Genomic DNA, 27,521 nt, shown 5'->3' with positions numbered 1-27,521 from the left:
CTTGATTGGAACATGTTGGCCCTGTACTTTCCCTATTTCCTTCTTGAATACGTCCCACTGTTGTGTCACAGATTTACCTAAAAGTATCTGCTCCCAGTCCACTCTGGGAATATCATCTTATTAAAATCGGCCTTCCCCCAGTTTGGAACTTTGATTTCAGGCTCACCTTGTCGTTTTCATAACAATCTTGAATCTAATGGAGTTTTGATCACTGTCTGCAAAATGCTCCAACGTTCAACCACTCGCCCAGCTTCCTTACCAAAGATTAAATCCAGGACCATCCCCTCTCTTGCAGGTCCTTCTACGTACTGGCTTAAAACGTTCTCCTGCATACATTTTAAGAATTCTGCTCCCTTTAAACCTTTCACACCGTGGCTTCCCCTTTAATGCTTGGGAGTGGCACCAAGTGCCATTGAATATGGGCAGCGATCACGCAAACACGGCTGCCGAGCCAAACGTGCCCAAAATGACATTTTAAAATGTCTCTGTTGAACCACGCCATATATATATTCATACACAGGGACCTGCCCCCTACAGGTAAAAGGACTTAAACACAAGTGTGCGGGATAAGGGTTCCCTGGTATGTACTCATGGCAATGCCTCGCCAGAGCCAATTTGTAACCAATGAGCACCCTTTTCCCATGCAGAATAAATTAGAGTCCCTTTTAAAATTTGGCAGTCTTATTTCTGTTCCAATGAATTCAACAATACTGAAGTTCTGTACTACCAAATGACAATTTAATGGGAATAAAGGAGACCAGGATGAGACTGGAGAATGCAATGGGAATGTATGGATAGAAGGTAGGGAAAGACAGGAAATTCAGGCCGATGTTAAGAGGGCACCTGAGTGGGGGAATTGACTTGGTGAGCATTGGGAAGCAGTAGAGGCAGCTGAAGGCATTACCCCAAACTGACACTTGAACAGAAAACATCCTGAGACACTCCAGCAAAGAGAAACTGGAGTATGATTCTGTTTTGTTGGTAATGAGCTAGAAAGTGACTTTAGTCTCATTATTCAGATACATGTCTTCTTTTAGGTGATTACAGAAGCTGTGCAGAAGCTGGAAAGAGAGCCCGAAACTATCGACTTGTTTGGGGAGCACCTGATATTCTTGACTCGAATCAGTGCCGAGATGCCCATGTTGGAGAGAGATTTTGCAGCCGTGGCTCAGTTGTATGCCATTGCCAAAGAGTTTGCTGTCGCTGTCCCACCCGAAGATCTGGCTCTCTACCATATCCTGATACCCAACTTCCAGAACCTGAAATCTTGTCTCCTCTACTGCGAGGCCATGAAAGACAGGAACATCTCCAAGTTCAGGGCTAACCTGGAGGATGACATGAGTAACCTTTACTATGAACTACTGCAACTTAAGTATAAGGTAATTCAACAGGGAACCATATGGGTTGAGATTTTTAAAAGTTCATTCATTGGACATGGGCATTGCTGGCTGGGCCAGCCTCGATTGCCCCTCCCTAATTGCCTTTGAACTGAGTGGCTTGAGTGCATGTCGGAGTAACCACGTCAGAGTCTGGAGTCACATATCGTAGGAATCAGCTAACAGGTAAGGAGGGCAGATTTAATTCCCGAAGGGGCATTGGCAAATATGGAACCATAGAAAATAGGAGCAGGAGGAGGCCATTCGGCCCTTCGAGCCTGCTCCACCATTCATTATGATCATGGCTGATCATCCAACTTAGTAATCTGTTCCCGCTTTCCCCCAATATCCTTTGATCTCTTTCGCCCCAAGAGATATATCTAACTTCCTCTTGAAAACATACAAATGTTTTGGCCAAACTGCTTCTTGTAGTAGAGAATTCCACAAGCTCATCATTCTGTGGATAAGAAATTTCTCCTCATCTCAGTCCTAAAAGATTTACCCTGTATTCTGAGACTATGGCGCCTGGTTCTGGACACCCCAAGCATCGGGAACATTCTTCCTGCATCTACCCTGTCCAGTACTGTTCGAATTTTATAGGTTTCTATAAAACGCTCTTCATTCTTTGGAACTTCAGCGAATATAATCCGAACTAACTGAAACTCCTCATACGTCAGTCACGCCATCCCAGGAATCAGTCTGGTAAACATTCTCTCCACATTCTCTGATTCCAGTGGCACTCGTTACAGTTAGCTGATTCCTGTGGCACCCGTTACCGGTAGCTGATCCTTGTGACATTCATTACAGTTAGCTGACTCTTGTGGCACTCGTTACATTCAGCTGATCCCTGTGGCACTCGTTACAGTTTGCAGATTCCTGTGGCACTCGTTACAGTTAGCTGATTCCTGTGGCCCTCGTGACAGTCAGCTGATTCCTGTGGCCCTCGTTACAGTTCGCTGATTCCTGTGGCCCTCGTTACAGTTCGCTGATTCCTGTGGCACTCATTACAGTTCGCTGATTCCTGGGGCACTCGTTACAGTCAGCTGATCCCTGTGACACACGTTACAGTTAGCTGATTCCTGTGGCACTCATTACAGTTAGCTGATTCCGTTGGCACCCGTTACAGTTAGCCAATTCCTGTGGCACTTGCTACAGTTAGCTGATTCCTGTGGCCCTCGTTACAGTTCGCTGATTCCTCTCGCACCCGTTACAGTTTGCTGATTCCTGTGCCACTCGTTACAGTTAGCTGATTCCTGGGGCACTCATTACAGTTAGCTGATTTCTGTGGCATTCATTACAGTTAGCTGATTCCTGTGGCCCTCGTTACAGCTAGGTGATGCGTGTGGCACTCGTTACAGTTAGCTGATTCCTGTGGCATTGTTACAGTTAGCCCATTCCTGTCGCACTTGTTACAGTTAGCTGATTCATGTGGCACTTGTTACAGTTAGCTGATTTCTGTGGCACCCGTTACAGTTAGCTGATTCCTGTGACACCCGTTACAGTTTGCTGATTCCTGTGGCACCCGTTACCGGTAGCTGATCCTTGTGACACTCATTACAGTTAGCTGACTCCTGTGGCACTAGTTACAGTTCACTGATTCCTGTGGCATTCATTACAGTTAGCTGATTCCTGTGGCACTCGTTACAGTCAGCTGATCCCTGTGGCACTCGTTACAGTTTGCAGATTCCTGTGGCCCTCGTTACAGTTCACTGATTCCTGTGGCACTCATTACAGTTAGCTGATTCCTGTGGCACTCGTTACAGTCAGCTGATCCCTGTGGCACTCGTTACAGTTCGCTGATTCCTGTGGTACTCATTACAGTTCGCTGTTTCCTGTGGCACTCGTTACAGTTAGCTGATTCCTGGGGCACCCGTTACAGTTAGCTGATTCCTGTGACACTCGTTACAGTTTGCTGATTCCTGTGGCACCCGTTGCCGGTAGCTGATCCTTGTGACACTCATTATAGTTAGCTGACTCCTGTGGCACTCGCTACAGTCAGCTGATCCCTGTGGCACTCGTTACAGTTTGCAGATTCCTGTGGCCCTCGTTACAGTTAGCTGATTCCTGTGGCACTCATTACAGTTAGCTGATTCCTGTGGCACTCGTTCCAGTCAGCTGATCCCTGTGGCATTCGTTACAGTTCGCTGATTCCTGTGGTACTCATTACAGTTCGCTGATTCCTGTGGCACTCGTTAGTTAGCTGATTCCTGTGGCACCCGTTACCGGTAGCTGATCCTTGTGACATTCATTACAGTTAGCTGATTCCTGTGGCACTCGTTACAGTCAGCTGATCCCTGTGGCACTCGTTACAGTTAGCTGATTCCTGTGGCACTCGTTACAGTCAGCTGATCCCTGTGGCACTCATTACAGATCGCTGATTACTGTGATACGCATTACAGTTCGCTGATTCCTGTGGCACTCGTTACAGTTAGCTGATTCCTGTGGCACTCATTACAGTCAGCTGATCCCTGTGGCACTCGTTACAGTTTGCAGATTCCTGTGGCCCTCGTTACAGTTAGCTGATTCCTGTGGCACTCATTACAGTTAGCTGATTCCTGTGGCACTCGTTACAGTCAGCTGATCCCTGTGGCACTCGTTACAGTTCGCTGATTCATGTGGTACTCATTACAGTTCGCTGATTCCTGTGGCACTCGTTACAGTTAGCTGATTCCTGTGGCACCCGTTACCGGTAGCTGATCCTTGTGACATTCATTACAGTTAGCTGACTCCTGTGGCACTCGTTACAGTCAGCTGATCCCTGTGGCACTCGTTACAGTTAGCTGATTCCTATGGCACTCGTTACAGTTCGCTGATTCCTGTGGCACACGTTACAGTTAGCTGATTCCTGTGGCACCCGTTACCGGTAGCTGATCCTTGTGACATTCATTACAGTTAGCTGACTCCTGTGGCACTCGTTACAGTCAGCTGATCCCTGTGGCACTCGTTACAGTTAGCTGATTCCTCTGGCACTCGTTACCGTCAGCTGATCCCTGTGGCACTCGTTACAGATCGCTGATTACTGTGATACGCATTACAGTTCGCTGATTCCTGTGGCACTCGTTACAGTTCGCTGATTCTTGTGGCACTCATTACAGTTCGCTGATTCCTGTGGCACTCGCTACAGATAGCTGATTCCTGTGGTACCCGTTACCGGTAGCTGATCCTTGTGAAATTCATTCCAGTTAGCTGACTCCTGTGGCACTCGTTACAGTCAGCTGATCCCTGTGGCACTCGTTACAGTTTGCAGATTCCTGTGGCCCTCGTTACAGGTCGCTGATTCCTGTGGCACTCGTTACAGTCAGCTGATCCCTGTGGCACTCGTTACAGTTAGCTGACTCCTGTGGCACTCATTACAGTTAGCTGATTCCTATGGCACTCATTACAGTTTGCTGATTCCTGTGGCACTCGTTAGTTTGCTGATTCCTGTGGCCATCGTTACAGTTAGCTTATTCCTGTGGGACCCGTTACAGTTCGCTGATTTCTGTGGCACCCATTACAGTTTGCTGATTCCTGTGGCACCCGTTACAGTTAACTGATCCTGTGGCACCCGTTACAATTCGCTGATTCCAGTGGCACTCGTTACAGTTAGCAGTTTCCTGTGGCACCCGTTACAATTAGCTGATTCCTGTGACACTCGTTACAGTTTGCTAATTCCTGTGGCACCCGTTGCCGGTAGCTGATCCTTGTGACACTCATTACAGTTAGCTGACTCCTGTGGCACTCGTTACAGTCAGCTGATCCCTGTGGCACTCGTTACAGTTTGCAGATTCCTCTGGCCCTCGTTGCAGTTAGCTGATTCCTGTGGCACTCATTACAGTTAGCTGATTCCTGTGGCCCTCGTTACAGTTAGCTGATTCCTGTGGCACTTGTTACAGTTAGCTGATTCCTGTGGCATTGTTACAGTTAGCCGATTCCTGTGGCACTTGTTACAGTTAGCTGATTGCTGTGGCACTCGTTACAGTAAGCTGATTCCCGTGGCACTCTTTACAGTTCGCTGATTTCTGTGGCACCCGTTACAGTAAGCTGATTCCTGTGGCACTCATTACAGTTTGCTGATTCCTGTGGCACTCGTTACAGTTAGCTGCTTCCTGTGGCACCCATTACAGTTAGCTGATTTCTGTGGCACTTGTTACATTTAGCTGATTCCTGTGGCATTTGTTACAGTTTGCTGATTCCTGTGGCCATCGTTACAGTTAGCTGATTCCTGTGGGACCCGTTACAGTTCGCTGATTTCTTTGGCACCCGTTACAGTTAGCTGATCCCTGTGGCACCCGTTACAGTTCGCTGATTCCAGTGGCACTCGTTACAGTTAGCAGTTTCCTGTGGCACCCGTTACAATTAGCTGATTCCTGCGGCACTCGTTACAGTTAGCTGATTCCTGTGGCCCTCGTTACAATTAGCTGATTCATGTGGCACTTGTTACAGTTAGCTGATTCCTGTGGCATTGTTACAGTTAGCCGATTCCTGTGGCACTTGTTACAGTTAGCTGATTCCCGTGGCACTTGTTACAGTTAGCTGATTCCTGTGGCACCCGTTACAGTAAGCTGATTCCTGTGGCACTCATTACAGTTTGCTGATTACTGTGGCACTCGTTACATTTAGCTGATTCCTGTGGCACCCGTTACAGTTTGCTGATCCCTGTGGCACCCGTTACAATTCGCTGATTCGTGTGGCACTCATTACAGTTAGCTGTTTCCTGTGGCACTAATTACAGTTTGCAGATTTCTGTGGCACTTGTTACATTTAGCTGATTCCTGTGGTATTTGTTACAGTTAGCTGATGCCTTTGGCGCTCATTACAGTTAGCTGATTCCTCTGGCAGCCGCTACAGTTAGCTGATTCCTCTGGCACCCGTTACAGTTAGCTGATTCCTGTGGCACTCATTACAGTTAGCTGATTCCTGTGACACTCGTTACAGTTAGCTGATTCCTGTGGCATTTGCTACAGTTAGCTGATCCCTGTGGCTCCCGTTACAGTTAGCTGATTCCTGTAGCACTCATTACAGTTCGCTGTTTCCTGTGGCACTCGTTACAGTCAGCTGATCCCTGTGGCACTCGTTACAGTTCGCTGATTCCTGTGGTACTCATTACAGTTCGCTGTTTCCTGTGGCACTCGTTACAGTTAGCTGATTCCTGGGGCACCCGTTACAGTTAGCTGATTCCTGTGGCACCCGTTATAGTTAGCTAATTCCTGTGGCACTCGTTACAGATCGCTGATTACTGTGATACGCATTACAGTTAGCTGATTCCTGTGGCACTCATTACAGTTAGCTGATTCCTGTGGCACTCGTTATAGTCAGCTGATCCCTGTGGCACTTGTTACATTTTGCAGATTCCTGTGGCACTCGTTACAGTTTGCAGATTCCTGTGGCCCTCGTTACAGTTAGCTGATTCCTGTGGCACTCATTACAGTTAGCTGATTCCTGTGGCACGCGTTACAGTCAGCTGATCCCTGTGGCACTCGTTACAGTTCGCTGATTCCTGTGGTACTCATTACAGTTCGCTGATTCCTGTGGCACTCGTTACAGTTAGCTGAGTCCTGTGGCACCCGTTACCGGTAGCTAATCCTTGTGACATTCATTACAGTTAGCTGACTCCTGTGGCACTCGTTACAGTCAGCTGATCCCTGTGGCACTCGTTACAGTTTGCAGATTCCTGTGGCCCTCATTACAGGTCGCAGATTCCTGTGGCCCTCGTTGCAGGTCGCTGATTCCTGTGGCACACGTTACAGCCAGCTGATCCCTGTGGCACTCGTTACAGTTAGCTGACTCCTGTGGCACTCATTACAGTTAGCTGCTTCCTATGGCACTCATTACAGTTTGCTGATTCCTGTGGCACTCGTTACAGTTTGCTGATTCCTGTGGCCATCGTTACAGTTAGCTTATTCCTGTGGGACCCGTTACAGTTCGCTGATTTCTGTGGCACCCATTACATTTTGCTGATTCCTGTGGCACCCGTTACAGTTAGCTGATCCTGTGGCACCCGTTACAATTCGCTGATTCCAGTGGCACTCGTTACAGTTAGCAGTTTCCTGTGGCACCCGTTACAATTAGCTGATTCCTGCGGCACTCGTTACAGTTAGCTGATTACTGTGGCCCTCGTTACAATTAGCTGATTCCTGTGGCACTTGTTACATTTAGCTGATTCCTGTGGCATTTGTTACAGTTTGCTGATTCCTGTGGCCATCGTTACAGTTAGCTGATTCCTGTGGGACCCGTTACAGTTCGCTGATTTCTTTGGCACCCGTTACAGTTTGCTGATTCCTGTGGCACCCGTTACAGTTAGCTGATCCCTGTGGCACCCGTTACAGTTCGCTGATTCCAGTGGCACTCGTTACAGTTAGCAGTTTCCTGTGGCACCCGTTACAATTAGCTGATTCCTGCGGCACTCGTTACAGTTAGCTGATTCCTGTGGCCCTCGTTACAATTAGCTGATTCATGTGGCACTTGTTACAGTTAGCTGATTCCTGTGGCAATGTTACAGTTAGCCGATTCCTGTGGCACTTGTTACAGTTAGCTGATTCCCGTGGCACTTGTTACAGTTAGCTGATTCCTGTGGCACCCGTTACAGTAAGCTTATTCCTGTGGCACTCATTACAGTTTGCTGATTACTGTGGCACTCGTTACATTTAGCTGATTCCTGTGGCACCCGTTACAGTTTGCTGATCCCTGTGGCACCCGTTACAATTCGCTGATTCGTGTGGCACTCATTACAGTTAGCTGTTTCCTGTGGCACTAATTACAGTTTGCAGATTTCTGTGGCACTTGTTACATTTAGCTGATTCCTGTGGTATTTGTTACAGTTAGCTGATGCCTTTGGCGCTCATTACAGTTAGCTGATTCCTCTGGCAGCCGCTACAGTTAGCTGATTCCTCTGGCACCCGTTACAGTTAGCTGATTCCTGTGGCACTCATTACAGTTAGCTGATTCCTGTGACACTCGTTACAGTTAGCTGATTCCTGTGGCATTTGCTACAGTTAGCTGATCCCTGTGGCTCCCGTTACAGTTAGCTGATTCCTGTGGCACTCATTACAGTTCGCTGTTTCCTGTGGCACTCGTTACAGTCAGCTGATCCCTGTGGCACTCGTTACAGTTCGCTGATTCCTGTGGTACTCATTACAGTTCGCTGTTTCCTGTGGCACTCGTTACAGTTAGCTGATTCCTGGGGCACCCGTTACAGTTAGCTGATTCCTGTGGCACCCGTTACAGTTAGCTGATTCCTGTGGCACTCGTGACAGATCGCTGATTACTGTGATACGCATTACAGTTCGCTGATTCCTGTGGCACTCATTACAGTTAGCTGATTCCTGTGGCACTCGTTATAGTCAGCTGATCCCTGTGGCACTCGTTACAGTTTGCAGATTCCTGTGGCACTCGTTACAGTTTGCAGATTCCTGTGGCCCTCGTTACAGTTAGCTGATTCCTGTGGCACTCATTACAGTTAGCTGATTCCTGTGGCACGCGTTACCGGTAGCTAATCCTTGTGACATTCATTACAGTTAGCTGACTCCTGTGGCACTCGTTACAGTCAGCTGATCCCTGTGGCACTCGTTACAGTTTGCAGATTCCTGTGGCCCTCATTACAGGTCGCAGATTCCTGTGGCCCTCGTTACAGGTCGCTGATTCCTGTGGCACACGTTACAGCCACCTGATCCCTGTGGCACTCGTTACAGTTAGCTGACTCCTGTGGCACTCATTACAGTTAGCTGCTTCCTATGGCACTCATTACAGTTTGCTGATTCCTGTGGCACTCGTTACAGTTTGCTGATTCCTGTGGCCATCGTTACAGTTAGCTTATTCCTGTGGGACCCGTTACAGTTCGCTGATTTCTGTGGCACCCATTACAGTTTGCTGATTCCTGTGGCACCCGTTACAGTTAGCTGATCCTGTGGCACCCGTTACAATTCGCTGATTCCAGTGGCACTCGTTACAGTTAGCAGTTTCCTGTGGCACCCGGTACAATTAGCTGATTCCTGCGGCACTCGTTACAGTTAGCTGATTACTGTGGCCCTCGTTACAATTAGCTGATTCCTGTGGCACTTGTTACAGTTAGCTGATTCCTGTGGCATTGTTACAGTTCGCTGATTCCTGTGGCACTTGTTACAGTTAGCTGATTCCCGTGGCACTTGTTACAGTTAGCAGTTTCCTGTGGCACCCGTTACAGTAAGCTGATTCCTGTGGCACTCATTACAGTTTGCTGATTCCTGTGGCACTCGTTACAGTTAGCTGCTTCCTGTGGCACCCATTACAGTTAGCTGATTTCTGTGGCACTTGTTACATTTAGCTGATTCCTGTGGCATTTGTTACAGTTTGCTGATTCCTGTGGCCATCGTTACAGTTAGCTGATTCCTGTGGGACCCGTTACAGTTCGCTGATTTCTTTGGCACCCGTTACAGTTAGCTGATCCCTGTGGCACCCGTTACAGTTCGCTGATTCCAGTGGCACTCGTTACAGTTAGCAGTTTCCTGTGGCACCCGTTACAATTAGCTGATTCCTGCGGCACTCGTTACAGTTAGCTGATTCCTGTGGCCCTCGTTACAATTAGCTGATTCATGTGGCACTTGTTACAGTTAGCTGATTCCTGTGGCATTGTTACAGCTAGCCGATTCCTGTGGCACTTGTTACAGTTAGCTGATTCCCGTGGCACTTGTTACAGTTAGCTGATTCCTGTGGCACCCGTTACAGTAAGCTGATTCCTGTGGCACTCATTACAGTTTGCTGATTACTGTGGCACTCGTTACATTTAGCTGATTCCTGTGGCACCCGTTACAGTTTGCTGATCCCTGTGGCACCCGTTACAATTCGCTGATTCGTGTGGCACTCATTACAGTTAGCTGTTTCCTGTGGCACTAATTACAGTTTGCAGATTTCTGTGGCACTTGTTACATTTAGCTGATTCCTGTGGTATTTGTTACAGTTAGCTGATGCCTTTGGCGCTCATTACAGTTAGCTGATTCCTCTGGCAGCCGCTACAGTTAGCTGATTCCTCTGGCACCCGTTACAGTTAGCTGATTCCTGTGGCACTCATTACAGTTAGCTGATTCCTGTGACACTCGTTACAGTTAGCTGATTCCTGTGGCATTTGCTACAGTTAGCTGATCCCTGTGGCTCCCGTTACAGTTAGCTGATTCCTGTGGCACTCATTACAGTTCGCTGTTTCCTGTGGCACTCGTTACAGTCAGCTGATCCCTGTGGCACTCGTTACAGTTCGCTGATTCCTGTGGTACTCATTACAGTTCGCGGTTTCCTGTGGCACTCGTTACAGTTAGCTGATTCCTGGGGCACCCGTTACAGTTAGCTGATTCCTGTGGCACCCGTTACAGTTAGCTGATTCCTGTGGCACTCGTTACAGATCGCTGATTACTGTGATACGCATTACAGTTAGCTGATTCCTGTGGCACTCATTACAGTTAGCTGATTCCTGTGGCACTCGTTATAGTCAGCTGATCCCTGTGGCACTTGTTACAGTTTGCAGATTCCTGTGGCACTCGTTACAGTTTGCAGATTCCTGTGGCCCTCGTTACAGTTAGCTGATTCCTGTGGCACTCATTACAGTTAGCTGATTCCTGTGGCACGCGTTACAGTCAGCTGATCCCTGTGGCACTCGTTACAGTTCGCTGATTCCTGTGGTACTCATTACAGTTCGCTGATTCCTGTGGCACTCGTTACAGTTAGCTGAGTCCTGTGGCACCCGTTACCGGTAGCTAATCCTTGTGACATTCATTACAGTTAGCTGACTCCTGTGGCACTCGTTACAGTCAGCTGATCCCTGTGGCACTCGTTACAGTTTGCAGATTCCTGTGGCCCTCATTACAGGTCGCAGATTCCTGTGGCCCTCGTTGCAGGTCGCTGATTCCTGTGGCACACGTTACAGCCAGCTGATCCCTGTGGCACTCGTTACAGTTAGCTGATCCCTGTGGCACTCATTACAGTTAGCTGCTTCCTATGGCACTCATTACAGTTTGCTGATTCCTGTGGCACTCGTTACAGTTTGCTGATTCCTGTGGCCATCGTTACAGTTAGCTTATTCCTGTGGGACCCGTTACAGTTCGCTGATTTCTGTGGCACCCATTACAGTTTGCTGATTCCTGTGGCACCCGTAACAGTTAGCTGATCCTGTGGCACCCGTTACAATTCGCTGATTCCAGTGGCACTCGTTACAGTTAGCAGTTTCCTGTGGCACCCGTTACAATTAGCTGATTCCTGCGGCACTCGTTACAGTTAGCTGATTACTGTGGCCCTCGTTACAATTAGCTGATTCCTGTGGCACTTGTTACATTTAGCTGATTCCTGTGGCATTTGTTACAGTTTGCTGATTCCTGTGGCCATCGTTACAGTTAGCTGATTCCTGTGGGACCCGTTACAGTTCGCTGATTTCTTTGGCACTCGTTACAGTTTGCTGATTCCTGTGGCACCCGTTACAGTTAGCTGATCCCTGTGGCACCCGTTACAGTTCGCTGATTCCAGTGCCACTCGTTACAGTTAGCAGTTTCCTGTGGCACCCGTTACAATTAGCTGATTCCTGCGGCACTCGTTACAGTTAGCTGATTCCTGTGGCCCTCGTTACAATTAGCTGATTCATGTGGCACTTGTTACAGTTAGCTGATTCCTGTGGCAATGTTACAGTTAGCCGATTCCTGTGGCACTTGTTACAGTTAGCTGATTCCCGTGGCACTTGTTACAGTTAGCTGATTCCTGTGGCACCCGTTACAGTAAGCTTATTCCTGTGGCACTCATTACAGTTTGCTGATTACTGTGGCACTCGTTACATTTAGCTGATTCCTGTGGCACCCGTTACAGTTTGCTGATCCCTGTGGCACCCGTTACAATTCGCTGATTCGTGTGGCACTCATTACAGTTAGCTGTTTCCTGTGGCACTAATTACAGTTTGCAGATTTCTGTGGCACTTGTTACATTTAGCTGATTCCTGTGGTATTTGTTACAGTTAGCTGATGCCTTTGGCGCTCATTACAGTTAGCTGATTCCTCTGGCAGCCGCTACAGTTAGCTGATTCCTCTGGCACCCGTTACAGTTAGCTGATTCCTGTGGCACTCATTACAGTTAGCTGATTCCTGTGACACTCGTTACAGTTAGCTGATTCCTGTGGCATTTGCTACAGTTAGCTGATCCCTGTGGCTCCCGTTACAGTTAGCTGATTCCTGTGGCACTCATTACAGTTCGCTGTTTCCTGTGGCACTCGTTACAGTCAGCTGATCCCTGTGGCACTCGTTACAGTTCGCTGATTCCTGTGGTACTCATTACAGTTCGCTGTTTCCTGTGGCACTCGTTACAGTTAGCTGATTCCTGGGGCACCCGTTACAGTTAGCTGATTCCTGTGGCACCCGTTACAGTTAGCTGATTCCTGTGGCACTCGTGACAGATCGCTGATTACTGTGATACGCATTACAGTTCGCTGATTCCTGTGGCACTCATTACAGTTAGCTGATTCCTGTGGCACTCGTTATAGTCAGCTGATCCCTGTGGCACTCGTTACAGTTTGCAGATTCCTGTGGCACTCGTTACAGTTTGCAGATTCCTGTGGCCCTCGTTACAGTTAGCTGATTCCTGTGGCACTCATTACAGTTAGCTGATTCCTGTGGCACGCGTTACAGTCAGCTGATCCCTGTGGCACTCGTTACAGTTCGCTGATTCCTGTGGTACTCATTACAGTTCGCTGATTCCTGTGGCACTCGTTACAGTTAGCTGAGTCCTGTGGCACCCGTTACCGGTAGCTAATCCTTGTGACATTCATTACAGTTAGCTGACTCCTGTGGCACTCGTTACAGTCAGCTGATCCCTGTGGCACTCGTTACAGTTTGCAGATTCCTGTGGCCCTCATTACAGGTCGCAGATTCCTGTGGCCCTCGTTACAGGTCGCTGATTCCTGTGGCACACGTTACAGCCAGCTGAAATCTGTGGCACTCGTTACAGTTAGCTGACTCCTGTGGCACTCATTACAGTTAGCTGCTTCCTATGGCACTCATTACAGTTTGCTGATTCCTGTGGCACTCGTTACAGTTTGCTGATTCCTGTGGCCATCGTTACAGTTAGCTTATTCCTGTGGGACCCGTTACAGTTCGCTGATTTCTGTGGCACCCATTACAGTTTGCTGATTCCTGTGGCACCCGTTACAGTTAGCTGATCCTGTGGCACCCGTTACAATTCGCTGATTCCAGTGGCACTCGTTACAGTTAGCAGTTTCCTGTGGCACCCGGTACAATTAGCTGATTCCTGCGGCACTCGTTACAGTTAGCTGATTACTGTGGCCCTCGTTACAATTAGCTGATTCCTGTGGCACTTGTTACAGTTAGCTGATTCCTGTGGCATTGTTACAGTTCGCCGATTCCTGTGGCACGTGTTACAGTTAGCTGATTCCCGTGGCACTTGTTACAGTTAGCTGATTCCTGCGGCACTCGTTACAGTTAGCTGATTACTGTGGCCCTCGTTACAATTAGCTGATTCCTGTGGCACTTGTTACATTTAGCTGATTCCTGTGGCATTTGTTACAGTTTGCTGATTCCTGTGGCCATCGTTACAGTTAGCTGATTCCTGTGGGACCCGTTACAGTTCGCTGATTTCTTTGGCACTCGTTACAGTTTGCTGATTCCTGTGGCACCCGTTACAGTTAGCTGATCCCTGTGGCACCCGTTACAGTTCGCTGATTCCAGTGCCACTCGTTACAGTTAGCAGTTTCCTGTGGCACCCGTTACAATTAGCTGATTCCTGCGGCACTCGTTACAGTTAGCTGATTCCTGTGGCCCTCGTTACAATTAGCTGATTCATGTGGCACTTGTTACAGTTAGCTGATTCCTGTGGCAATGTTACAGTTAGCCGATTCCTGTGGCACTTGTTACAGTTAGCTGATTCCCGTGGCACTTGTTACAGTTAGCTGATTCCTGTGGCACCCGTTACAGTAAGCTTATTCCTGTGGCACTCATTACAGTTTGCTGATTACTGTGGCACTCGTTACATTTAGCTGATTCCTGTGGCACCCGTTACAGTTTGCTGATCCCTGTGGCACCCGTTACAATTCGCTGATTCGTGTGGCACTCATTACAGTTAGCTGTTTCCTGTGGCACTAATTACAGTTTGCAGATTTCTGTGGCACTTGTTACATTTAGCTGATTCCTGTGGTATTTGTTACAGTTAGCTGATGCCTTTGGCGCTCATTACAGTTAGCTGATTCCTCTGGCAGCCGCTACAGTTAGCTGATTCCTCTGGCACCCGTTACAGTTAGCTGATTCCTGTGGCACTCATTACAGTTAGCTGATTCCTGTGACACTCGTTACAGTTAGCTGATTCCTGTGGCATTTGCTACAGTTAGCTGATCCCTGTGGCTCCCGTTACAGTTAGCTGATTCCTGTGGCACTCATTACAGTTCGCTGTTTCCTGTGGCACTCGTTACAGTCAGCTGATCCCTGTGGCACTCGTTACAGTTCGCTGATTCCTGTGGTACTCATTACAGTTCGCTGTTTCCTGTGGCACTCGTTACAGTTAGCTGATTCCTGGGGCACCCGTTACAGTTAGCTGATTCCTGTGGCACCCGTTACAGTTAGCTGATTCCTGTGGCACTCGTGACAGATCGCTGATTACTGTGATACGCATTACAGTTCGCTGATTCCTGTGGCACTCATTACAGTTAGCTGATTCCTGTGGCACTCGTTATAGTCAGCTGATCCCTGTGGCACTCGTTACAGTTTGCAGATTCCTGTGGCACTCGTTACAGTTTGCAGATTCCTGTGGCCCTCGTTACAGTTAGCTGATTCCTGTGGCACTCATTACAGTTAGCTGATTCCTGTGGCACGCGTTACAGTCAGCTGATCCCTGTGGCACTCGTTACAGTTCGCTGATTCCTGTGGTACTCATTACAGTTCGCTGATTCCTGTGGCACTCGTTACAGTTAGCTGAGTCCTGTGGCACCCGTTACCGGTAGCTAATCCTTGTGACATTCATTACAGTTAGCTGACTCCTGTGGCACTCGTTACAGTCAGCTGATCCCTGTGGCACTCGTTACAGTTTGCAGATTCCTGTGGCCCTCATTACAGGTCGCAGATTCCTGTGGCCCTCGTTACAGGTCGCTGATTCCTGTGGCACACGTTACAGCCAGCTGAAATCTGTGGCACTCGTTACAGTTAGCTGACTCCTGTGGCACTCATTACAGTTAGCTGCTTCCTATGGCACTCATTACAGTTTGCTGATTCCTGTGGCACTCGTTACAGTTTGCTGATTCCTGTGGCCATCGTTACAGTTAGCTTATTCCTGTGGGACCCGTTACAGTTCGCTGATTTCTGTGGCACCCATTACAGTTTGCTGATTCCTGTGGCACCCGTTACAGTTAGCTGATCCTGTGGCACCCGTTACAATTCGCTGATTCCAGTGGCACTCGTTACAGTTAGCAGTTTCCTGTGGCACCCGGTACAATTAGCTGATTCCTGCGGCACTCGTTACAGTTAGCTGATTACTGTGGCCCTCGTTACAATTAGCTGATTCCTGTGGCATTGTTACAGTTCGCCGATTCCTGTGGCACGTGTTACAGTTAGCTGATTCCCGTGGCACTTGTTACAGTTAGCTGATTCCTGTGGCACCCGTTACAGTAAGCTGATTCCTGTGGCACTCATTACAGTTTGCTGATTACTGTGGCACTCGTTACAGTTAGCTGATCCCTGTGGCACCCGTTACAGTTTGCTGATCCCTGTGGCACCCGTTACAATTCGCTGATTCGTGTGGCACTCATTACAGTTAGCTGTTTCCTGTGGCACTAATTACAGTTTGCAGATTTCTGTGGCACTTGTTACATTTAGCTGATTCCTGTGGTATTTGTTACAGTTAGCTGATGCCTTTGGCGATCATTACAGTTAGCTGATTCCCGTGGCACTTGTTACAGTTAGCTGATTCCTGTGGCACCCATTACAGTAAGCTGATTCCTGTGGCACTCATTACAGTTTGCTGATTACTGTGGCACTCGTTACAGATAGCTGATTCCTGTGGCACCCGTTACAGTTCGCTGATCCCTGTGGCACCCGTTACAATTCGCTGATTCGTGTGGCACTCATTACAGTTAGCTGTTTCCTGTGGCACTAATTACAGTTTGCTGATTTCTGTGGCACTTGTTACTTTTAGCTGGTTCCTGTGGTATTTGTTACAGTTAGCTGATGCCTTTGGCGCTCATTACAGTTAGCTGATTCCTCTGGCAGCCGCTACAGTTAGCTAATTCCTCTGGCACCTGTTACAGTTAGCTGATTCCTGTGGCACTCGTTACAGTTAGCTGATTCCTGTGACACTCGTTACAGTTAGCTGATTCCTGTGGCATTTGCTACAGTTTGCTGATGCCTTTTGCGCTCATTACAGTTAGCTGATTCCTGTGGCACTTATTACAGTTCGCTGATTCCTGTGGCACCCGTTACAGTTAGCTGATTCCTGTGGCACCCGTTACAGTTAGCTGATTCCTGTGACACTCGTTAGTGTTTGATGATTCCTGTGGCACCCGTTGCCGGTAGCTGATCCTTGTGACACTCATTCCAGTTTGCTGACTCCTGTGGCACTCGTTACAGTCAGCTGATCCCTGTGGTACTCGTTACAGTTTGCAGATTCCTGTGGCCCTCGTTACAGTTAGCTGATTCCTGTGGCACTCATTACAGTTAGCTGATTCCTGTGGCACTCGTTACAGTCAGCTGATCCCTGTGGCACTCGTTACAGTTCGCTGATTCCTGTAGTACTTATTACAGTTCGCTGATTCCTGTGGCACTCGTTACAGTTAGCAGATTCCTGTGGCACCCTTTACCGGCAGCTGATCCTTGTGACATTCATTACAGTTAGCTGACTACTGTGGCACTCGTTACAGTCAGCTGATCCCTGTGGCACTCATTACAGTTTGCAGATTCCTGTGGCATTCGTTACAGATCGCTGATTACTGTGATACGCATTACAGTTCGCTGATTCCTGTGGCACTCATTACAGTTAGCTGATTCCTGTGGCACTCGTTACAGTCAGCTGATCCCTGTGGCACTCGTTACAGTTTGCAGATTCCTGTCGCCCTCGTTACAGTTAGCTGATTCCTGTGGCACTCATTACAGTTAGCTGATTCCTGTGGCACGCGTTACAGTCAGCTGATCCCTGTGGCACTCGTTACAGTTCGCTGATTCCTGTGGTACTCATTACAGTTCGCTGATTCCTGTGGCACTCGTTACAGTTAGCTGAATCCTGTGGCACCCGTTACCGGTAGCTGATCCTTGTGACATTCATTACAGTTAGCTGACTCCTGTGTTACTCGTTACAGTCAGCTGATCCCTGTGGCACCCGTTACAGTTTGCAGATTCCTGTGGCCCTCGTTACAGGTCGCTGATTCCTGTGGCACTCGTTACAGTCAGCTGATCCCTGTGGCACTCGTTACAGTTAGCTGACTCCTGTGGCACTCATTACAGTTAGCTGATTCCTGTGGCACTCGTTACAGTTTGCTGATTCCTGTGGCATTGTTACAGTTAGCCGATTCCTGTGGCACTTGTTACAGTTAGCTGATTCTCGTGGCACTTGTTACAGTTAGCCGATTCCTGTGGCATTGTTACAGTTAGCCGATTCCTGTGGCACTCATTACAGTTAGCTGATTCCTGTTGCACCCGTTACAGTAAGCTGATTCCTGTGGTACTCATTACAGTTTGCTGATTGCTGTGGCACTCGTTACAGTTAGCTGATTCCTGTGGCACCCGTTACAGTTAGCTGATCCCTGTGGCACCCGTTACAATTCGCTGATTCGTGTGGCACTCATTACAGTTTGCTGTTTCCTGTGGCACTAATTACAGTTTGCTGATTTCTGTGGCACTTGTTACATTTAGCTGATTCCTGTGGTATTTGTTACAGTTAGCTGATGCCTTTGGCGCTCATTACAGCTGGCTGATTCCTCTGGCACCCGCTACAGTTAGCTGATTCCTCTGGCACCCGTTACAGTTAGCTGATTCCTGTGGCACTCGTTATAGTTAGCTGATTCCTGTGACGCTCGTTACAGTTAGCTGATTCCTGTGGCACTCGTTACAGTTTGCAGATTCCTGTGGCCCTCGTTACAGTTAGCTGATTCCTGTGGCACCCGTTACAGTTAGCTGATTCCTGTGGCACTCTTTACAGTTAGCTGATTCCTGTGACACTCGTTACAGTTAGCTGATTCCTGTGGCACTCGTTACAGTTTGCAGATTCCTGTGGCACCCGTTACCGTTAGCTGATTCCTGTGGCACTCTTTACAGTTAGCTGATCCTTGTGACATTCATTACAGTTAGCTGATTCCTGTGGCACTCGTTACAGTCGGCTGATCCCTGTGGCACTCGTTACAGTTTGCTGATTCCTGTGACACTCGTTAGTGTTTGATGATTCCTGTGACACTCGTTAGTGTTTGATGATTCCTGTGGCACCCGTTGCCGGTAGCTGATCCGTGTGACACTCATTCCAGTTTGCTGACTCCTGTGGCACTCGTTACAGTTTACAGATTCCTGTGGCCCTCGCTACAGTTAGCTGATTCCTGTGGCACTCATTACAGTTAGCTGATTCCTGTGGCACTCGTTACAGTCAGCTGATCCCTGTGGCACTCGTTACAGTTCGCTGATTCCTGTAGTACTCATTACAGTTCGCTGATTCCTGTGGCACTCGTTACAGTTAGCAGATTCCTGTGGCACCCTTTACCGGCAGCTGATCCTTGTGACATTCATTACAGTTAGCTGACTACTGTGGCACTCGTTACAGTCAGCTGATCCCTGTGGCACTCATTACAGTTTGCAGATTCCTGTGGCATTCGTTACAGACCGCTGATTACTGTGATACGCATTACAGTTCGCTGATTCCTGTGGCACTCATTACAGTTAGCTGATTCCTGTGGCATTGTTACAGTTAGCCGATTCCTGTGGCACTTGTTACAGTTAGCTGATTCCCGTGGCACTTGTTACAGTTAGCCGATTCCTGTGGCATTGTTACAGTTAGCCGATTCCTGTGGCACTCATTACAGTTAGCTGATTCCTGTTGCACCCGTTACAGTAAGCTGATTCCTGTGGTACTCATTACAGTTTGCTGATTGCTGTGGCACTCGTTACAGTTAGCTGATTCCTGTGGCACCCGTTACAGTTAGCTGATCCCTGTGGCACCCGTTACATTTCGCTGATTCGTGTGGCACTCATTACAGTTAGCTGTTTCCTGTGGCACTAATTACAGTTTGCTGATTTCTGTGGCACTTGTTACATTTAGCTGATTCCTGTGGTATTTGTTACAGTTAGCTGATGCCTTTGGCGCTCATTACAGCTGGCTGATTCCTCTGGCACCCGCTACAGTTAGCTGATTCCTCTGGCACCCGTTACAGTTAGCTGATTCCTGTGGCACTCGTTACAGTTAGCTGATTCCTGTGACACTCGTTACAGTTAGCTGATTCCTGTGGCACCCGTTACAGTTTGCAGATTCCTGTGGCCCTCTTTACAGTTAGCTGATTCCTGTGGCACCCGTTACAATTAGCTGATTCCTGTGGCACTCTTTACAGTTAGCTGATTCCTGTGACACTCGTTACAGTTAGCTGATTCCTGTGGCACTCGTTACAGTTTGCAGATTCCTGTGGCACCCGTTACCGTTAGCTGATTCCTGTGGCACTCATTGCAGTTTGCTGATCCTTGTGACATTCATTACAGTTAGCTGATTCCTGTGGCACTCGTTACAGTCGGCTGATCCCTGTGGCACTCGTTACAGTTTGCTGATTCCTGTGGTACTCATTACAGTTCGCTGTTTCCTGTGGCACTCATTACAGTTAGCTGATTCCTGGGGCACCCGTTACAGTTAGCTGATTCCTGTGGCTCCCGTTACAGTTAGCTGATTCCTGTGGCACTCGTTACAGTTAGCTGATTCCTGGGGCACCCGTTACAGTTAGCTGATTCCTGTGGCACCCATTACAGTTAGCTGATTCCTGTGGCACTCGTTACAGTTAGCTGATTTCTGTGGCCCTCGTTACAGTTAGCTGATTCCTGTGGCACCTGTTACAGTTAGCTGATTCCTGTGACACTCATTACAGTTAGCTGACTCCTGTGGCACCCGTTACAGTCAGCTGATCCCTGTGGCACTCGTTACAGTTTGCAGATTCCTGTGGCCCTCGTTACAGTTAGCTGATTCCTGTGGCACTCATTACAGTTAGCTGATTCCTGTGGCACTCGTTGCAGTCAGCTGATCCCTGTGGCACTCATTACAGTTCGCTGATTCCTGTGGTACTCATTACAGTTCGCTGATTCCTGTGGCACTCGTTACAGTTAGCTGATTCCTGTAGCACCCGTTACCGGCAGCTGATCCTTGTGACATTCATTACAGTTAGCTGACTACTGTGGCCCTCGTTACAGTTAGCTGATTCCTGTGGCACCCGTTACAGTTAGCTGGTTCCTGTGGCACCCGTACGGTATGCTGATTCCTGTGGCACCCGTTACAGTTAGCAGATCCCTTTGGCACCCGTTACAATTCGCTGATTCCTGTGGCACTCGTTACAATTAACTGATTCCTGTGACACTCGTTACAGTTAGCTGATTCCTGTGGCATTGTTACAGTTAGCCGATTTCTGTGGCACTTGTTACAGTTAGCTGACTCCTGTGGCACTCATTACAGTTAGCTGCTTCCTATGGCACTCGTTACAGTTTGCTGATTCCTGTGGCACTCGTTACAGTTTGCTGATTCCTGTGGCCATCGTTACAGTTAGCTTATTCCTGTGGGACCCGTTACAGTTCGCTGATTTCTGTGGCACCCGTTACAGTTTGCTGATTCCTGTGGCACCCGTTACTGTTCGCTGATCCCTGTGGCACCCGTTACAATTCGCTGATTCCAGTGGCACTCGTTACAGTTAGCAGTTTCCTGTGGCACCCGTGACAATTAGCTGATTCCTGCGGCACTCGTTACAGTTAGCTGATTCCTGTGGCCCTCGTTACAATTAGCTGATTCCTGTGGCACTTGTTACAGTTAGCTGATTCCTGTGGCATTGTTACAATTCGACGATTCCTGTGGCACTTGTTACAGTTAGCTGATTCCCGTGGCACTTGTTACATTTAGCTGATTCCTGTGGCACCCATTACAGTAAGCTGATTCCTGTGGCACTCATTACAATTTGCTGATTACTGTGGCACTCGTTACAGATAGCTGATTCCTGTGGCACCCGTTACAGTTCGCTGATCCCTGTGGCACCCGTTACAATTCGCTGATTCGTGTGGCACTCATTACAGTTAGCTGTTTCCTGTGGCACTAATTACAGTTTGCTGATTTCTGTGGCACTTGTTACATTTAGCTGGTTCCTGTGGTATTTGTTACAGTTAGCTGATGCCTTTGGCGCTCATTACAGTTAGCTGATTCCTCTGGCAGCCGCTACAGTTAGCTATTTCCTCTGGCACCCGTTACAGTTAGCTGATTCCTGTGGCACTCGTTACAGTTAGCTGATTCCTGTGACACTCGTTACAGTTAGCTGATTCCTGTGGCATTTGCTACAGTTTGCTGATGCCTTTTGCGCTCATTACAGTTAGCTGATTCCTGTGGCACTTATTACAGTTCGCTGATTCCTGTGGCACCCGTTACAGTTAGCTGATTCCTGTGGCACCCGTTACAGTTAGCTGATTCCTGTGACACTCGTTAGTGTTTGATGATTCCTGTGGCACCCGTTGCCGGTAGCTGATCCTTGTGACACTCATTCCAGTTTGCTGACTCCTGTGGCACTCGTTACAGTCAGCTGATCCCTGTGGCACTCGTTACAGTTTGCAGATTCCTGTGGCCCTCGTTACAGTTAGCTGATTCCTGTGGCACTCATTACAGTTAGCTGATTCCTGTGGCACTCGTTACAGTCAGCTGATCCCTGTGGCACTCGTTACAGTTCGCTGATTCCTGTAGTACTCATTACAGTTCGCTGATTCCTGTGGCACTCGTTACAGTTAGCAGATTCCTGTGGCACCCTTTACCGGCAGCTGATCCTTGTGACATTCATTACAGTTAGCTGACTACTGTGGCACTCGTTACAGTCAGCTGATCCCTGTGGCACTCATTACAGTTTGCAGATTCCTGTGGCATTCGTTACAGATCGCTGATTACTGTGATACGCATTACAATTCGCTGATTCCTGTGGCACTCATTACAGTTAGCTGATTCCTGTGGCACTCGTTACAGTCAGCTGATCCCTGTGGCACTCGTTACAGTTTGCAGATTCCTGTCGCCCTCGTTACAGTTAGCTGATTCCTGTGGCACTCATTACAGTTAGCTGATTCCTGTGGCACGCGTTACAGTCAGCTGATCCCTGTGGCACTCGTTACAGTTCGCTGATTCCTGTGGTACTCATTACAGTTCGCTGATTCCTGTGGCACTCGTTACAGTTAGCTGAATCCTGTGGCACCCGTTACCGGTAGCTGATCCTTGTGACATTCATTACAGTTAGCTGACTCCTGTGTTACTCGTTACAGTCAGCTGATCCCTGTGGCACCCGTTACAGTTTGCAGATTCCTGTGGCCCTCGTTACAGTTAGCTGAATCCTGTGGCACCCGTTACCGGTAGCTGATCCTTGTGACATTCATTACAGTTAGCTGACTCCTGTGTTACTCGTTACAGTCAGCTGATCCCTGTGGCACCCGTTACAGTTTGCTGATTCCTGTGGCACCCGTTACTGTTAGCTGATCCCTGTGGCACCCGTTACAATTCGCTGATTCCAGTGGCACTCGTTACAGTTAGCAGTTTCCTGTGGCACCCGTTACAATTATCTGATTCCTGCGGCACTCGTTACAGTTAGCTGATTCCTGTGGCCCTCGTTACAATTAGCTGATTCCTGTGGCACTTGTTACAGTTAGCTGATTCCTGTGGCATTGTTACAATTCGACGATTCCTGTGGCACTTGTTACAGTTAGCTGATTCCCGTGGCACTTGTTACAGTTAGCTGATTCCTGTGGCACCCATTACAGTAAGCTGATTCCTGTGGCACTCATTACAGTTTGCTGATTACTGTGGCACTCGTTACAGATAGCTGATTCCTGTGGCACCCGTTACAGTTCGCTGATCCCTGTGGCACCCGTTACAATTCGCTGATTCGTGTGGCACTCATTACAGTTAGCTGTTTCCTGTGGCACTAATTACAGTTTGCTGATTTCTGTGGCACTTGTTACATTTAGCTGGTTCCTGTGGTATTTGTTACAGTTAGCTGATGCCTTTGGCGCTCATTACAGTTAGCTGATTCCTCTGGCAGCCGCTACAGTTAGCTAATTCCTCTGGCACCCGTTACAGTTAGCTGATTCCTGTGGCACTCGTTACAGTTAGCTGATTCCTGTGACACTCGTTACAGTTAGCTGATTCCTGTGGCATTTGCTACAGTTTGCTGATGCCTTTTGCGCTCATTACAGTTAGCTGATTCCTGTGGCACTTATTACAGTTCGCTGATTCCTGTGGCACCCGTTACAGTTAGCTGATTCCTGTGGCACCCGTTACAGTTAGCTGATTCCTGTGACACTCGTTAGTGTTTGATGATTCCTGTGGCACCCGTTGCCGGTAGCTGATCCTTGTGACACTCATTCCAGTTTGCTGACTCCTGTGGCACTCGTTACAGTCAGCTGATCCCTGTGGCACTCGTTACAGTTTGCAGATTCCTGTGGCCCTCGTTACAGTTAGCTGATTCCTGTGGCACTCATTACAGTTAGCTGATTCCTGTGGCACTCGTTACAGTCAGCTGATCCCTGTGGCACTCGTTACAGTTCGCTGATTCCTGTAGTACTCATTACAGTTCGCTGATTCCTGTGGCACTCGTTACAGTTAGCAGATTCCTGTGGCACCCTTTACCGGCAGCTGATCCTTGTGACATTCATTACAGTTAGCTGACTACTGTGGCACTCGTTACAGTCAGCTGATCCCTGTGGCACTCATTACAGTTTGCAGATTCCTGTGGCATTCGTTACAGATCGCTGATTACTGTGATACGCATTACAGTTCGCTGATTCCTGTGGCACTCATTACAGTTAGCTGATTCCTGTGGCACTCGTTACAGTCAGCTGATCCCTGTGGCACTCGTTACAGTTTGCAGATTCCTGTCGCCCTCGTTACAGTTAGCTGATTCCTGTGGCACTCATTACAGTTAGCTGATTCCTGTGGCACGCGTTACAGTCAGCTGATCCCTGTGGCACTCGTTACAGTTCGCTGATTCCTGTGGTACTCATTACAGTTCGCTGATTCCTGTGGCACTCGTTACAGTTAGCTGAATCCTGTGGCACCCGTTACCTGTAGCTGATCCTTGTGACATTCATTACAGTTAGCTGACTCCTGTGTTACTCGTTACAGTCAGCTGATCCCTGTGGCACCCGTTACAGTTTGCAGATTCCTGTGGCCCTCGTTACAGGTCGCTGATTCCTGTGGCACTCGTTACAGTCAGCTGATCCCTGTGGCACTCGTTACAGTTAGCTGACTCCTGTGGCACTCATTACAGTTAGCTGATTCCTGTGGCACTCGTTACAGTTTGCTGATTCCTGTGGCATTGTTACAGTTAGCCGATTCCTGTGGCACTTGTTACAGTTAGCTGATTCCCGTGGCACTTGTTACAGTTAGCCGATTCCTGTGGCATTGTTACAGTTAGCCGATTCCTGTGGCACTCATTACAGTTAGCTGATTCCTGTTGCACCCGTTACAGTAAGCTGATTCCTGTGGTACTCATTACAGTTTGCTGATTGCTGTGGCACTCGTTACAGTTAGCTGATTCCTGTGGCACCCGTTACAGTTAGCTGATCCCTGTGGCACCCGTTACAATTCGCTGATTCGTGTGGCACTCATTACAGTTTGCTGTTTCCTGTGGCACTAATTACAGTTTGCTGATTTCTGTGGCACTTGTTACATTTAGCTGATTCCTGTGGTATTTGTTACAGTTAGCTGATGCCTTTGGCGCTCATTACAGCTGGCTGATTCCTCTGGCACCCGCTACAGTTAGCTGATTCCTCTGGCACCCGTTACAGTTAGCTGATTCCTGTGGCACTCGTTATAGTTAGCTGATTCCTGTGACACTCGTTACAGTTAGCTGATTCCTGTGGCACTCGTTACAGTTTGCAGATTCCTGTGGCCCTCGTTACAGTTAGCTGATTCCTGTGGCACCCGTTACAGTTAGCTGATTCCTGTGGCACTCTTTACAGTTAGCTGATTCCTGTGACACTCGTTACAGTTAGCTGATTCCTGTGGCACTCGTTACAGTTTGCAGATTCCTGTGGCACCCGTTACCGTTAGCTGATTCCTGTGGCACTCTTTACAGTTAGCTGATCCTTGTGACATTCATTACAGTTAGCTGATTCCTGTGGCACTCGTTACAGTCGGCTGATCCCTGTGGCACTCGTTACAGTTTGCTGATTCCTGTGGTACTCATTACAGTTCGCTGTTTCCTGTGGCACTCATTACAGTTAGCTGATTCCTGGGGCACCCGTTACAGTTAGCTGATTCCTGTGGCTCCCGTTACAGTTAGCTGATTCCTGGGGCACCCGTTACAGTTAGCTGATTCCTGTGACACTCGTTAGTGTTTGATGATTCCTGTGGCACCCGTTGCCGGTAGCTGATCCGTGTGACACTCATTCCAGTTTGCTGACTCCTGTGGCACTCGTTACAGTCAGCTGATCCCTGTGGCACTCGTTACAGTTTGCAGATTCCTGTGGCCCTCGCTACAGTTAGCTGATTCCTGTGGCACTCATTACAGTTAGCTGATTCCTGTGGCACTCGTTACAGTCAGCTGATCCCTGTGGCACTCGTTACAGTTCGCTGATTCCTGTAGTACTCATTACAGTTCGCTGATTCCTGTGGCACTCGTTACAGTTAGCAGATTCCTGTGGCACCCTTTACCGGCAGCTGATCCTTGTGACATTCATTACAGTTAGCTGACTACTGTGGCACTCGTTACAGTCAGCTGATCCCTGTGGCACTCATTACAGTTTGCAGATTCTTGTGGCATTCGTTACAGATCGCTGATTACTGTGATACGCATTACAGTTCGCTGATTCCTGTGGCACTCATTACAGTTAGCTGATTCCTGTGGCATTGTTACAGTTAGCCGATTCCTGTGGCACTTGTTACAGTTAGCTGATTCCCGTGGCACTTGTTACAGTTAGCCGATTCCTGTGGCATTGTTACAGTTAGCCGATTCCTGTGGCACTCATTACAGTTAGCTGATTCCTGTTGCACCCGTTACAGTAAGCTGATTCCTGTGGTACTCATTACAGTTTGCTGATTGCTGTGGCACTCGTTACAGTTAGCTGATTCCTGTGGCACCCGTTACAGTTAGCTGATCCCTGTGGCACCCGTTACAATTCGCTGATTCGTGTGGCACTCATTACAGTTAGCTGTTTCCTGTGGCACTAATTACAGTTTGCTGATTTCTGTGGCACTTGTTACATTTAGCTGATTCCTGTGGTATTTGTTACAGTTAGCTGATGCCTTTGGCGCTCATTACAGCTGGCTGATTCCTCTGGCACCCGTTACAGTTAGCTGATTCCTGTGGCACTCGTTACAGTTTGCAGATTCCTGTGGCACCCGTTACCGTTAGCTGATTCCTGTGGCACTCTTTACAGTTAGCTGATCCTTGTGACATTCATTACAGTTAGCTGATTCCTGTGGCACTCGTTACAGTCGGCTGATCCCTGTGGCACTCGTTACAGTTTGCTGATTCCTGTGGTACTCATTACAGTTCGCTGTTTCCTGTGGCACTCATTACAGTTAGCTGATTCCTGGGGCACCCGTTACAGTTAGCTGATTCCTGTGGCTCCCGTTACAGTTAGCTGATTCCTGGGGCACCCGTTACAGTTAGCTGATTCCTGTGACACTCGTTAGTGTTTGATGATTCCTGTGGCACCCGTTGCCGGTAGCTGATCCGTGTGACACTCATTCCAGTTTGCTGACTCCTGTGGCACTCGTTACAGTCAGCTGATCCCTGTGGCACTCGTTACAGTTTGCAGATTCCTGTGGCCCTCGCTACAGTTAGCTGATTCCTGTGGCACTCATTACAGTTAGCTGATTCCTGTGGCACTCGTTACAGTCAGCTGATCCCTGTGGCACTCGTTACAGTTCGCTGATTCCTGTAGTACTCATTACAGTTCGCTGATTCCTGTGGCACTCGTTACAGTTAGCAGATTCCTGTGGCACCCTTTACCGGCAGCTGATCCTTGTGACATTCAT

At 48.4% G+C, this 27,521-nt stretch overlaps 1 protein-coding gene across 1 annotated transcript in view; it reads left to right on the top strand.

Moving 5' to 3' along the window:
- LOC140411509 (dynein axonemal heavy chain 6-like) overlaps window positions 1-27,521 on the top strand; it is a 1,703,852-nt gene that overhangs the window by 446,335 nt on the left and 1,229,996 nt on the right. Inside the window, exon 19 of the mRNA XM_072500595.1 lies at window positions 1,038-1,379. Coding sequence (XP_072356696.1) covers window positions 1,038-1,379 — 342 coding nt within the window. The remainder of the gene's footprint in view (window positions 1-1,037; window positions 1,380-27,521) is intronic.

Source organism: Scyliorhinus torazame, chromosome 4 (assembly GCF_047496885.1).
Source record: "Scyliorhinus torazame isolate Kashiwa2021f chromosome 4, sScyTor2.1, whole genome shotgun sequence".
Taxonomy (NCBI): Eukaryota; Metazoa; Chordata; class Chondrichthyes; order Carcharhiniformes; family Scyliorhinidae; genus Scyliorhinus; species Scyliorhinus torazame.
The sequence above is the reverse complement of the archived record's forward strand: the minus strand, read 5'-3'. Positions and strand labels throughout refer to the sequence as shown.